The 15,352-nt window shown below is 31.6% G+C and overlaps 1 protein-coding gene and 1 long non-coding RNA gene across 2 annotated transcripts; both read right to left on the reverse strand.

Annotated features, from left to right (window-relative positions):
* Window positions 1–4,904: 4,904 nt before the first annotated feature.
* On the reverse strand, window positions 4,905–6,371 carry LOC136796073 (uncharacterized). The gene is made up of 3 exons (XR_010843770.1): window positions 6,286–6,371; window positions 5,203–5,344; window positions 4,905–5,046 (listed from the first exon to the last, which is right to left on the reverse strand). It is a non-coding gene; the product is annotated as an uncharacterized lncRNA (long non-coding RNA).
* Window positions 6,372–12,363: 5,992 nt separating this feature from the next.
* On the reverse strand, window positions 12,364–15,002 carry LOC106687380 (vasodilator-stimulated phosphoprotein). Its single transcript, XM_014431240.3, has 3 exons — window positions 14,904–15,002; window positions 12,647–12,803; window positions 12,364–12,491 (listed from the first exon to the last, which is right to left on the reverse strand). Exons 1-3 carry the CDS (start codon window positions 14,973–14,975, stop codon window positions 12,469–12,471), a joined length of 252 nt encoding a protein of 83 aa, XP_014286726.1. The 5' UTR covers window positions 14,976–15,002; the 3' UTR covers window positions 12,364–12,468.
* Between the last annotated feature and the right edge of the window lie 350 nt (window positions 15,003–15,352).

The following is a 15,352-nucleotide window of genomic DNA, read 5'->3' on the forward strand; positions in this document are numbered from 1 at the left end:
AGTGGAGCAAGCTCCGGCGGGGGTGGCTGGTTGACTGCCTCTGGAGGTGGTTGGTTGGTTTCAATGTTAAAGTTGTCGAGGTTCAGCACAGGCGCTCGTACTAAGTTAGAAGTCATAATTCCAAAGTCCGACCAAAAACGATAGAAAAGAAAAAAGAAGTAATACTAGCGAAATTGTTTCTGCAGCTTGGGAAAAAAAATTAGACTGAAAAAAAAACAGGCTTCTTCTTGTGATTAAAATTGATTCGGTAATCCGTGATCCCGGGTTTCGGCACCCGCTATCACGGTTCTGAACTCAAAAAAAAAGGAAAAAGGAACGAGAAAATACACTCACGGTTGCTGATAATAGACTGCTTTATTCTATCAGTAATCCTACATTTATAGATTCTAGAGTTGTTGACAGAGGGAGTTAGGTATTAAGATTATTATTACATACCCCGTAAACATAACTTATATATATATATAAGTATATATATATATATATTTACAAAAGTTACTTATATATTGTATATGCGTTACGACCTGAGTCAACAGTTACTGCGCTATCACACCATATGGAATGATAGTCCGTCATCATTCCATATCAGCTGACCGAGTATATCACATAATCGAAATGTGTATATATGAAGGAACTGAAATCAAACAAGCAGATTGCTATGTGCCAAAGAAAAAGCATAGTATAGATGTATGTAAAGTTTGGATTATTCTTTATATATTGTATAAGATTTTTAATAAATAAATAAATAGTAAGTAGGAAAAAAATATATAGCTTTCAGTTGAATTTTTGAGTGTTTTTTATCGTCTCTTTATCTCTTTTTTAAGTTATTAAATGCAGAGACGCTTAAGTGGTGCCGAAACCTGGGACTTCATATACTCTCAGTCCTGAGAATCATTTTTTTCGTTTTGCCACTTATATTTCCCCCCTCTCTCTCTCTTTTACGTCTTTGTACTGTTTTATTTATTTTATTATTATTCATTACCTATTGAAGCATGACGAGTAAAGCAGTGTTACGAGCGGCAGATCGCAATTCGCACAGCAACCTTCCAGGACTTGAGGAAGGCAGTGACCTTGAAGGAATCATTGGAGAACCCGGGGTATTGAATCAATTTTTAGAATTGATCGCCTGATGTGGTGAATAGAGTTGAAAACCTCAGAAAATGTGCTGAACAGTGAGGTTGCACAGGCATTAAAGGCGGCTGTGGTCTGTAGAGTGACAAGAAGCATCCGTAACTAGATCCAGGCCTGCGAAGTTGTGAATGAAAGCTTGTAGCATAGCTTTGAGTAAGCGAAAGAACTACCACCTTCAGCACTGCCCTAACAGAAAGCGCCATTCATGATGCTCAAAAAAACTGTATTATATTAATTTGTTAATTTAATTGTAAATAGTTTAATGTCCTGATTTATAAACCATGTAAATATGATCGTATTGTAACCATATAATATCAATAAATAAATTCAAACAAAAGAATACCCATGGAGTACCTTCTATTCTGTCAATATTTTTTTTATAGCTGAATTTCATGTTAATTCCTAATGGTCACCTCCTCTACCCTTTGAGAAGGCTCTTCATTTCATGGGACCTTCAGCTAGTTCCTGCAGGACTTGCTATCACCTTTATGACTGTAAGCTAATTCCTTACTGAATATAGTTTCTTTCCTCCAAGGACTTACAGCTAGTTCCTGCAGGACTTGCTATCACCTTTATGACTGTAAGCTAATTCCTTACTGAATATAGTTTCTTTCCTCCAAGGACTTACAGCTAGTTCCTGTAGGACTTATTATAGACTAGGTCCCTACGGAGTGAAGTTTCTACCCAGCGAGGATTAATGGCTAATTTCCGTAAAACCCATCCTGTCAATTCATATTCTAACCAGCTCCCTAATCTATGAACAGGCCTTGTGATATAGAGTATCTCAGCTCTCTAACTGGTACCAGGACCGAAATATATACACTAACCTCGACAATCTAATGGGATAGGTTGAGTGTTTGAGCAGCGCCCGGGAGGAGAAGTCCCGAATGAAAACAAAAGAGCCAACTATCATAACCCTAGGAGCACTCAAAATCCTGGAGAAGAAGAGAATATCAGGATAACGGAAAGGAGGGGACGATTAACACAGAAAGGAGAACAAGCCGAACGAAATCCAGAGGTAGAGGCCGGCCAAAAGACCGTAAGAAGTACCAGGGGTGGGGCAGAGCTGGAATAGTTTCCAATGTAGAGGGCAGATTGTACCCACACAAGTATCGAAGAAGAAGATTATTATTATTGTATTTTTCTATATCTCTTTTGTATATAACTAGGTGACCCTAGTTATTGCTATATTTGAGAATATATATGGAATTAACGAACACAATTGATAGTTTGTTGTAAATAATTTTATTTAATGAAAATTAAACATTTACGTGCACTTCATTATTATGATTTCAATTTTCGAATAAATTACCTACATCGGCCTTTGAATTATTTTCTCCCCTTTATAATCCATATTGCCCTCTTATTAAATCTGATTTTAAGGCTAAGTCAATGAAGGCTTACAGAGCAGACATGCAGCTTTATAACGGTTCTATTAACATAGGAATTAGATAAAATAAAGAGGAGTTATAACCAATGAAAGAAAAAAAAACCTACATATAAGTAGAGGTGAAAAATTTCTAATTTTAAATTTGTTCGAAAAATAGTATTTAGAGACGAGACAACGCTAAAAATGAATATGATTTGTATTTTAGCACTTCAATAAACCCTTAAATACGAATTTTCGAAAAAGACAGAAAATAAAATGTTTTAGTCCAAAATCCCCCCCCTATATCGACATTGTTTAATTTTGAAAAAACAGTGATGCGGCGAGAGGGATACGTTGGGATCTCTTGAGCTCTGCTCTACCCCTCAGACGTGGGGGATAGAGTGGGCTCAGGGATCCTCAGGTCGATTGTGTAAATATTGTATATATTATTTTATTTATTTATTTTTCATACAGATAGTTTGATTATGTTTATCTTGTCTATTCTTTTGTTTGTATATATTTTAAGAGAGTTTTTTGTGCGTGACCTTGTTAAAATTAATGAGGAAAATATAAGATTATATATTTAAAAATGCTGCAATTAAGCTTACAATTACTCCTCTTCACTGACCTTTCTTATGAGTAACCTGGTAAAAAGAATAAATTATCATCAGTAATAATTATAATTAATTATAAATTCACTACTATTTTAATTTAATTATTTCGCTGAGTCATAAATAATTAGATTGTTTTGAAATTATTGTTTGAACCAATTTCAATTCAGTTGGTCAAAATTCTTTTCTGTTATCGAGTAAAATTTTAAAATAGAAGGCTGTTTGTTCCGGGTAACCTACGGCAACCGAAAGGTTGAATCGGAAAGGCTGCCATATATAGGATTAGTAGCGCCCCATGTGGCCAACAGCCAAATCTCACCTCCTCCAGCGGTCTCGGTGGCAAGAGAAGTAACCCGGCTGATAAGAGAGAGCCATCTTGTCCTCAACCAGAGAAGCGTCCATCCTTTCCTTTTCTTCTGTTAACTCATCATTTATATCTACATGAGTGAGTAGATTTACTTGAGTGGTTCCCAGCAGCAGAGGGAGGAGAGGCTTGGATATGCGGGGGGAAGAAAGAAGAAAGAAGTAAGTCCACATAGCAATAGATAACATCCACATCATCATCAACCACCTCAATGTTAGATCTACAATTTCCATAGCCCAGTCATACAAAATTCTACTAACAATCTAATCATAATGTTTTCTTTCGGTCACTCCCTACACTTCTTGTAACATAAAACAATAGAATTTTATTACATTTAATCATGTTTGATTTTACAATTATACAGTCCACTCAAACCCAACCAGCCAACCAAAAGTGAAGTGTGTCTTACAATGCGGTTGAAGGCATACTTCATACACTATTATTGTTATTAATGTAAAGTTCATGCATGATGGCATTACTTCCCACAACCTTCGATTACTTTTTTTTTCTATAATTTCTTGTTACCAAAGTCCAAGTAAAATGTAAAATGTTCTAATAGTACATATCAGTTTTGATATTTTTTTAATCATTTTATTTTAGTCACAGAGATATGTCATGTGAGTATATAGTTTTTATAATTATGGTGTGAAGAAGAAAATTTCACTATAGGCTGGTTATTTCCCATATCAATTTTTTAAAAGAGAAAGAGAGAGCAAAAACTGTTTAAAAAAATTATAATTGAGAAAAACATCCATAGGAGGATAGAGTTCCCGGGTTTCGGCACCTCTTAAGAAATATCAAAATAAAAAAAAATAGGAAAAAGGCAGAATCAAGTAATATTTTGTAAAATGTAACCTAGACCAACCTATAAAACCGTAAATAACATATAAATATAAATTTCTTATAATAAATTAAATAAGAGAAATATAATTAAATACTATAAATTAAGATACACAGTCATGGTATGATAAATGTAATAATATGAATCGCTAAAACCCATGTAGGGTACTTAGCTTGTTTAAATTCATTCAATGGGGGTAAAATTGAACATCAATAAATATTTGTAAATAGTTTATTTCTGCACCACTGTTAATTATTAAGTTTTCATTCTTGTATAATATACCAGGTGGAAAACTACTTTAATTATGTAATAAAAACATCAAAGCTATAAAGTAGAACTTGAAGGTGATATCATCAACCATAAGCCAGTTCTCCTCTAATTTTAATTTGTTAGATATGCCATAAAAATTTATGGATAAAATGATAGTAATTTGATTAATTTCAGTAATAGTATTCAAAAGTACTCCAAGAAAGTGTGAAAAAAGATAACATGTTAGTTCTAACGTGAGCGTATATTTTATTCGACACAGTGAATTTGTTTCACTGATTTGATTGGTGAGATGTAACGATAAGGGTAGGTTTAATTAAGAAATAATATTTATTTATGTATTATATATTGTAACAATTTCCACACCACAAAATATATTTATACATTGTGAATTTTAGTGCAAGAAGACTTTTTCGTATAGCGATCGGCTGTAGTCGTCAGGCCTATCCTGTGGTAGTAGACTGACCTGAAAAAATAAATATATTATTAGTAATTCTTTAAGTTGTCAAAGTATCTGATCCTACTAATACTAGAAATATAGTGTTCTGATTAAATGATAATGTGGTAATTGAATTATTAATTAATAATTAATAATACTGCTTGTAAGGACCATTATAGTTACCTTGAGTTGAGGTTCCACCCTGCTGGCACCCTGGTGGTAGTGGTGGAGCACCTGGGGGTGCTGTGCCTGTGCCATCTGAGCCTGGGGGACATCCGCTAGGTGGCGTGCCACTTGGAGGACCGTTCTGCCCTTCAGCCATAGCCTGAGTGTATGAAAGATATATTAAACCATTTATTATATGTAAAATAACCATTTGTTATGATCTAAAAGATGTTCAAACAGCTAATTCGGTCATTAAGTTTTCTATCTGACGGAAATATATTTATCTTCAATGATTTTCTATTCGAACCTGATAATGACATATATTTATTTATCTGTTTTAATCGATGTATTTCGATTTTAAATACGCCTAAAATTAATTTTAAAAAACAGTTCATTTACCAGCAGTTAAGGGAACAGTAACTTACAACTTGGGAAATCCAACCTCATCTCGAAGACTGAAGCCCGGGCAGCTATATTTATCTATTTCTATTATTGCCATTACTACTATTTTATTTATTTTTTCTTTTTGTTTTTTCCTTAACTTTTTCTTTTCCCCATTGAAAGTCAGTTATTTATTTTATTAAATCTATAAATTCCATTGTTTTTCTATTAATTTTTTTTTCTTTTTTTCTCTCTCTTCTTAAGAATTATTACTTCTATCTATTTATTTTATTTTATAATTCATCATTATTATTCTCAATTGTTCAATATTTATTGCGTTGTAAGTAGTAAGAGAAGCCACGAGACCATACCTCCCTCTTCGCCCATAGTAAATTGTTAAACAAAAAAAAAATGACTGTTCTATTAACCATGTAAGCCCACCAATTTAAGTGAATCTCTTTGTTGCACCCTCAAAGCAATGTAACACCTTTTTTACCAGCTCTTGCTAAATCGGAACTTCAGATAAATCGATGGTAACAGAAAAAAAATCAAACTTTTAACAGAGCTTTCAACATTTATATCCTCAGATTTAAATTATTCAAACTAAATGTTACTGAGTTAGAAAAGAAAACTATATGCTACATAAAACGTTGACTTGTGAACTTAAATTAACAAGCAAAAATATTTACATTTTAAGTTACTAGTTTTAGTAAAATTTACCAGAACTACACCGATGACACACAAGACTAAAGCTGCTTTCATGTTGATGGTTGACTTCTGACACACCGTACAGCCTCATGGCGTTATATACCACCCGATTACAAAAGGATGTTAAATCATAATTCACTTTTGCTTTGTTTAGTTGTCTCTATACCGGAATTAAGCAGTTATCTCGCTTCGTAGCATTTATGTATTCATTTTTTTAATATAAATAAATAATAGCCACCTTGGTTCAGTTTGAAAATGGCTGATTGTTCAAATAATTATTCTTAATCTATATATATGTATTGCAACCTTTATTAATAAAATCACATAATAATATTTAAAACTAATAGATAAACGATTAATAACTGACAAAGCACGTTATATATATTTATATCTGAAACTTTGGATTTGGCATTCCATGTACTTCAGATACTGCTAATAATACATCTGCGAGCTTTAGGGGCATCTGCCCAAACATGCATATGAATGCTTTCAACACCTTATACTGGGCGAAATTCGGTTTTGATAAACATATAGTACAAGAGCCTAAGAGGAGAAAAAAGGCAGTTATCTCACCCCAATTTTTGATTACTTTAATGAAAACTATGTATAATTAATAGTAAAAATTGACGAGTCTGGCAAGTATAGGAAGGGGGAAGAAAAAATGGCGGCTGTTTCAAAGCGATAAAAAAAACTACTTTTTTCATTCTGAGCTCTATATCTTAAAAAGTAGGAACAACACAAGAAAAGCTAAATGAACGTCATTTAAAGAAGAGTAAATTTGCTAAAATATGAGCCCTTATAGAGTTATTTACGTTTAATAGTTTTCGAGATATAGCTTTTTAAAAAGCAACATTTCATAAAAATGTTGTATGGGACGTACTAAAAGATCAGTACTTAGTGAAGTACTTTATTTTGAAAAATTCATATCTCAAAAACCATTTTGCATTTTTTGACGTGCAGATGTCTATTAGCACTCAAATTAAAGCTAGTTTTATGAGATATAATGTAGTTGATGATGTTTATCTTCGTAGGAGTAATAGTTTACATGAAATTTGCTAAAATATATTGATTTATATTTGTTCGGACAAATTTTCTTTTGCCAATTTTTTTTTCTTCAAAAATCCAACATTTTATACGAACAACTAGAAATTAACATTTTGTGAGTTTATTTTGTCAAATATCATAAAAACTACTACTCCTACACCGATAAACATAATTAACTACTTTGCAGTAAATTGTACAAATTGTAAATTTGTAGTAAATTTAAGTAGCTTTAAGGGCCGCCCATAGCTCAGTGGTAAAGACACAGTCTTACCAATTTGATGTCTATTGGCGGTGCCGGTTCGAATCCGGCCTGGGACGTCTATATCTCTAATATCGATCTCTAAGGAAATCAAACTAACTAAATGTTTGCTGTAAATTTAACTGAATTTATGATATTTTTATTTTAGTACAATATTTAATTCTTACCTATTTACTGTGTATTTATTAGTTGATGTACAGCATATTATTTCTTTTTGTATACGAAGGACTGGTAGTAGGGGTAGAAGTGCCCACAAATAAAGGTGTATTTTTTTTAGTTGTTTACTTCAGGTTTTTTGGAATGCTGAACCCAAATATGACGTGTAATATTTAATTTTTTGCTAATATGGGGATTTATTAAAAAAAAAAAAAACTAGATATAATGTTTTTTTGTAATGTGTAGAGTAAGTTTTGTCCGCAAAAAATGATTCTACCTTAAAATAAAGATTAGAAAATCATCTTGTTTTTATGCAATGGGTTATGGTTATATATTTTTTATTAGTGGTTTACTTTATGTTTCTTGGCGGTGTTAAGAACACGAATCTGAAGCTACCAATTTAACCAACTGCAAATATGAGAAATCGAAAAAAAAACAACAATTTTTTTAAAATTATTAACTGTTAACTTAACTATATGAAAAAAGTAATCCTACATTAAAATAAATATGAGATAATTACAAATTTATCGATGTTCCTCTTATTTTTGTATAATGTGTGATTTTCACGAAATCCGTCAAATACAAATGTGCAATTAGTGAAATAGAGTTGAAAAATGGGTTTGAAGTGGAAAGTTTTTAGTTGCTTACTTTAAACTTTTACAAAGTTTACTTTGGAAGTTTAAAAAAAAAATAGTTTTTTTATCTCTGACATTCATCTATACAAATTTCTTTTGGAGCTGTTTGGATTCCTAATGAGCGCCCCAAACGCCATAAAGTAAAACACTAAAAACCAATACATAAAAACTTTTCACCTCAAGAACACCCAGGTATGTTATTAAATTTAATGTTATTTTTCTCAACAATATAAAATAATTAGTTCAGGAGGGTTCACAAAATAAACTAACACAGACGAACAACGTAAGAAATATGTTATCAGGGTGGGAGGTAAAGAATGGTGAAATATCCTCTAGAGGCTTTTAGTAAAATGAAATGTCAAATTTTACAATTACAAATTAAAATTTTATATATAAAGCACCGGTTTTTAAGCGACTGACTGGGGATATTTCAAATTTAACACGGTTTTTATCTTTAAGTCCTTTCGATAAATGAATCCGTTGTCATCTCTAAGTGCAATATACAGGTTTTTCAGGATAAAGTGTCCAAACTGAAAATGAATTAATGACCATAAAACAAGAAACAAATTCCCTCTGGAGGTATATTCTCAATTATATCAACATGTTGTTTAGGAGATGTTCACATCCGAAGATTTGCATTGTTATGAATTATTTAGTAAATAATAAATATCTTAATAAATCTATAAATATCTAAATAATAAATAAATATCTCTTCCAAATACTTTATTAATTAAATGTAAATATTAACTAAGGAATTTCACGCCGTTTTCCAATTTTAGACGCTTTTTAAATATTGCTTAAGTGATTAAAGACCGTTGTTCCGCGGAGGTTTTAGTGGGGTGGGTTTGCTGGATAGGATTGCCTTTTTATATTTTTTGCTTTCTTCATTTTAGCATTTTATGCATTCAAGTCGTACATCAACCAATTTATTCTCTATACGTCTGTGTCTGCGCTTTTTTAAATATTGCTCAATTTAATTATCTATAATTAAGTCTCCTCTTCAAATTTTAAGTAAATATTTGAAAAGTGATATAGGACCGTCGCTCCCTTGTAGTTTTAGCGGGGGGGTTTGTCGGGAAGGATTGGCTTTTTATATTTTTCGTGTTTCTATCTCTGCTATAGGTCATCAATAGGTATTTTTTTAAGTATTAAATTTCCAATTTTTTTAAATACAAATTATTAGGAGTGGTAAATTTTTCTTTATCAAACCAATTACTTATTGCATATATAATTAATTTACTGTATAATTTCAAATTACGAGGAAGAAGGTCAGGTTTGCGGTCAAAAGTGAACAAAAATAGTTAACAACTATTTATTTTCCGACGCTTCGCCCCACTTTGTAGAGCTTTATCAGGGACGTTCAAGTTGATAGCTTTAGAGACTTTAAAAAAAAAGTAAATATAAAAGTATAAAGTCCCTAAAGTCATAAACTTGAACAACCCTTATAAAGCTCTACAAATTTGGGCGAAACGTCGGAAAATAAATAGTTGTTAACTATTTAAGTTCACTTTTGACCGCAACCCTGATCATTTTCCTCACAGTTACTTATTGGTTTTATATAACGTTTAATTTATATTAAATGTTGTTCAAATTGATTACCTTGAGGATGTGTCATAATCCTGTTGTGGTTTTGAGGATGTGTCATATATTTATTCTTTCTTTATTTCGGGATCTGACGTCACAGGAATTTTTTGTCTGTGGTAAATTATTTTATTATATTATAAGTTTTTATAAGCCAGATCAATGGCCTTGAATCATCATTGAAAAGCTTGCAAAACAATAACACATATCCATTACTGTTCAGTTATTACTTAATTACCTTGAATTACTTTGAACAACATTTAATATGAACGTTAATGTTCACTTATCGTAAATAAAGTTGTTAGAACTCATATTAATTTATTTTTCATAACCTAAATAATTCGTAACAATAAAAATCTTTAGATGTAAATATCTCTTATATAATGCGTTAATGATACTCTGGATATAATTTTTTTCTTGTTTTGAGATCCTTAATTTATATTTTCAGTTTGGATACTTAACCCTGAAATATCCTTTATATAAATTATGCTACACTGTTAAAGTATGATAAATGTATATGGTATTATTTATTAAAGGTTGAAATGATTTTCATATTTGTATATATTTATTCAACAAATCTTTTTGCAGGATAAATTCACTTAGTCAACGCTTATTGGGTCCCAGGAAGGTTCCCCTTTTGCCTTTTGACGGAGTGCCTGGTATTAAATGGCAATTTTCATTACCTCTAAGTATTGTGTTACCTACAATATCACTAGTAAATCGAAACTGACTTTTAAATTATTCCTGAGGAATTGTTAATTCAAAAAAAGTTTGAAGAATTTGAGCGGAATCGAAAATACATGTAAAAAAATTGTAATAATATGTTATTGGTGATGTGAGTGTAAATTTTGTGTATTTCGCTGATCTGATATATTTCTTGTAATGATGAGGGGAGGATTAATTAAGAAATTATATCTGTAATATAATTACATTTTGAAACTATTTCCGCACCACAAAAAAATGTTTATGCATTGTGAGTTTTTAGTGAAAGAATACTTTTTCATATTTTTTATCTTCCTGTTTTTTTACCATCATAATTATTTTTATTTTAGAATCCATTGAAGCAAATCATTTTGCAATTACTTTTAAGTACAGCTAAATTTTATGATATTTTTACTGGATTTATTTATCATCATAAAGAACCCATTGCTCTGCTAATGAAATAGGCCAGGTCGTGGTTTATGTTTTCCAAAAAAATAAAAATAAAATAATGATAACTAACTTCCTAGTTCTTAGAAAAGTTTTTTTTTTCATTCATTTATTGAAATTTACAACTGTTCATAAAATACCAGTAAATTTAAAGTTCGGTCATAATGATATGGTACAGGTATGTAGAGAAATTACCCATTGGTAGCACTCTAAAAATATTTTTACAATGTAAAGTCTCGAGGCCATTTTCTTTTCAGGCGCCTCGGAGGCTTGTCAGGAATGAAAGTGGAAGCAAATGATATCTTGTTCGGGCTTGATCGGTTTCATAAGGAACATTTGGGTCTTTACGGATGATTTTATGTGGGACAAAGTAAGGTGCATTGAGGATTTTACGAAGGATTTTGGATTGTAAGGATTGGATACGATAGGAACTCGAAGGTTCAGTGAATCCCCAAAGCTCAACTCCGTATGTCCAAACAGGCCTTATTATTGTCTTTTGTAATGTTCTAGAAGTTTAGACCGTTTGTCTTTTAAGTCTTGTGGGAGGATTCCAAGTTAGTCATTTGTTAAGATGTTGTCCAAGGTAGCGGATCTGTTCGACAGGGGTAAGAGCAACATTATTAAAGTATACTGTAGAGCAGTCGGTAGGTTTACCACGAAGAGTAAAGCTGATTTGATGGGATTTATTTTTATTTTCTAATTTCGGCACCATTCTTCGAGGGTTGTAATATGGGACTAGAGAGTTTGGGATACAATTAGAGGGTTATTATCAACTGTGAGCAGCACACATGTGTTATCGGCATACGTGGTGAATATAGTGTTAGGATTTATTGGGATTTTGGAAAAGTTGTAAACTTAGGGATATGTGATTTCTCTAATTCTAGGATATCCTACTCGAGGGCAAAATATCGAACATCGTGAACTTATTGTAAATATTTGATGCCATAAATATATCAGAGGGAAAAGAACTTAAATTATCCACTAAAACCTCAGAGATTTTAAGTAAACCACGTAGCTTAAGTGTTAAATAATATCTCGTTTCCTATGTTTTATTTATTAGAAAAGGAAAAATAAATATCTGGATAAAATAAAGGTAATTTGATCAATTTTAGTGAATAATTATGGAAATATACATGAAAACAAGTGTAACACAAAATATATGTTTGTTCTGACGTTAATATATATTTGTTTCGATGAAATGAGTTTATTTGGCTGATTTGATTTGTCAGATTTAGTGATAAGGGTTAGATTAATTAAGAAATAATATTAGCTGTATAGATTATATTTTGAAACTTTTTCCACACCACAAAATATATTTATACATTGTGAATTTTTAGTGCAAGAAGACATTTCCGGCTGTAATTGTCAGGTCTATCCTGTGGTAGTAGACTGACCTGAAAAAAAAAAAAATATATAATAATTAATTCTCTAAGATTTTCTCTAAAATTCTCTGTTCTTCTGATTAGATGATACTTATTTTTATTTCATTATTTTACAATACTTAGTCTAAAATGATAAACTATCGCCTCTAAGGAACCATTATAGTTACCTTGAGTTGAGGTTCCACCCTGCTGGCACCCTGGTGGTAGTGGTGGGGCACCAGGAGGTGCTGTGCCTGTGCCATCAGAGCCTGGGGGACATCCGCTAGGTGGCGTGCCACTGGGTGGAGTGCCACTAGGAGGACCGTTCTGCCCCTCAGCCATAGCCTGAGTACATTGAAAAACCAATCAACAATCTTTAGAATTATAATTTTAATAACAACTTTTATTCTAGCGTTATGGTTGTATTATTAATTGTAGGAAAATGGCCCGGAAAGCGGCCTAAAAAGTACATAAAATTATAGAAAACTGTTTATTGGAAACCAACTTTTCCTTATCTGTAAGGATTCAGCCCTTATGAAACTCTGCAGTGTGAGACAAAACATTGGTGTCTAATAAATAGTGTTTTCTACTTTTTTTTATCGCTCCCGGACCATTTCCTATAATTAATTACACATGTTTAACTAATTATATTCCAATACGATTATAATATTATTTTCTTTATAGTGATAATGAGATTAACAATGAAAAAAAAATAGAAATTAAAACTGTGCAACCTTGAACACAGGTTTCTACCTGATGGAGTAGTGCTAAATTTTAGTAATTATTCATTTCAAGTCCATATTTATAAAAATATATTTTCTCTCTAAAGCTATATATTATATTTTTTCCTAGATAATATGTAATCCAGTAGGAGTATGATAAAAAATATCACGAATAATTCATGATTTTCCAAAAAAAAAAAAAAATCTGTTATTTAACAGCTAGTCTACCCTATTCAAAGGGTTTTAGCAAAGAGGAATGAAGGAAATGATGTTGAGTTTACGACGCTGCAATTTACAATTACCAAAGTTAAATTGGTTTTTAGTTAACGCTTCCTACTCAATAAAAATAACAAACATTTTCAGTAAATGTAAAAGCATAAAACTTCAGTTGCTTTCTTTTCTCTGTGTAACCGGACCATAATGGTTTCTTCTGTGGAGCTAGACTTTAAAAATCGGATTCACGTCTGCAAAAAGCATAATCCTACACCATACTTTTTGCAAATCAGATTCCAAAGAAACCTCAACTATATTTGTATGGACTTGAAAACTATTAAATGCATCTTTTGCTCTAGAAGTTTATTTCATTTATTTTACGATGGTGCAATTAAAATATAGTTACTTTGACGAGTTTTTGATTGTTCGCTTCCCATCCAATCCGTGCCTAGCTTGAAGTGACTTTTCTGTACAGAATGGGACAATGGTTTCTATGAACTTATGGTCTTGAGGTCTAAATATTACCTCTAATAATATCACCATATAAACATCGAACTAACTCAAATCTAGGCAAGATTAGCAATGCTATATCCAATCCTAAACAGAAATTCCAAACTAAAACTAGAAACTGCTGATGTACAGCTGTGAAGTCTGGGGAGCGGCATCCTTTACGAAAAGGAAAGAAATTACTATCTTTTCAAAACAAAGTCCTAAGAATCGCAGTTAATGCTCCATGGTTCATAAGAAATAGCCAATTGCATCGGAAATTACAAATGGAGTCAATAGAGGTTTACATAAAAAAACGGTTCATGAAGTTCCACTCCCAGTTGCCGACAGTTAAAGGAGCAGTGACCTACAACCTGGGAAACCCAACCTCAACCCGAAAACTGAAGCCCAGACTGCTGCAGGACATTCTGTTATAAATTCTATATTTATTAATTCATTATTCACACTACGTCTATTTTACTTGTTATTTTTATTTTTACTTTTCTCTTGTCCCTTTTTCAAATTAACTTGTTTCTTTTTACCATTAGAAGGCAATTATTTGTTTTGTTAAGTCTACAAATATCATTATTTTTTTGTTATTAATTTTACTTTTCTCATTTATTAAGAATCATTATTCTTATCTATTTATTTTATCTTTTTTCTTTTAATTATAACATTGTATATAGTTAGGGGTGTCTTTTTGTACGAGACTAGACCCACCATAATCAACTGTTAAAAAAAAAAATATATAATGTAACGGTTATATCAACCCACCAGTTCGATCTGGTATAAAATAAATAAATAAATAAAATATTGTGTATTAATTATAGGACATCCGATGTCTACTATACAACTTAGCTTCGTAATTTATCTGTATATGTAAAGATAAACATTAGTGTTCGTAATTGTTCAACAGTGTTCTCCACGGCTTCTGCCGATCGTCTAGTTTATTAAGTGACTATTTTTACTAGTTATTATTTTAAAATATAAAATTTTACATTTTATAAACCCTAGTAATAATTACCAAAACTACACCGATGATACACAAGACCAGAGCTGCTTTCATGTTGACTACTGACACATGGAACAGCTTCATGTCGTTATATACGATCCCAACACAAAAGGATGTTACTCTATAATTCACTTCTACTTTGTTTAATTTCCTCTATACCGGAATAAGGCAGTTATCTCGCTGCGTAATATTATTTATTTGAATTATTTTATAAATAAAGAAGAACCACCTTGCTTCAATTCGGTAGTGGCTGATTGTTGTTAATTTATGATTAATATACAATATATATATATACACACTCTAGAATTTCAAGTATACTGTCTTGTCTTCCGACGATTAAAGAGTACACATACTTACTAAGACAAAAATTTTCTCTCATACTACTATTTCTGACAAACCTTTCATACAAAAAATGAGAGTCTCAGACAAAACATCCCTAAGAAGATACACCCAAAAATGTA

This window comes from Halyomorpha halys, unplaced genomic scaffold, assembly GCF_000696795.3.
Source record: "Halyomorpha halys isolate HHAL.00 unplaced genomic scaffold, Hhal_1.1 Scaffold954.1, whole genome shotgun sequence".
In the NCBI taxonomy this organism is placed as follows: domain Eukaryota; kingdom Metazoa; phylum Arthropoda; class Insecta; order Hemiptera; family Pentatomidae; genus Halyomorpha; species Halyomorpha halys.

Excerpts from the sequence above, each read along its gene's own strand:
- LOC106687380 (XM_014431240.3), bottom strand. The coding sequence starts at position 14,975 with ATGAAGCTGTTCCATGTGTCAGTAGTCAACATGAAAGCAGCTCTGGTC. Across the intron at positions 12,804-14,903 it reads GTATCATCGGTGTAGTTTTG|GCTATGGCTGAGGGGCAGAA; the intron begins GTAATTATTACT and ends CAATGTACTCAG. Across the intron at positions 12,492-12,646 it reads GGGTGGAACCTCAACTCAAG|GTCAGTCTACTACCACAGGA; the intron begins GTAACTATAATG and ends TTTTTTTTTCAG.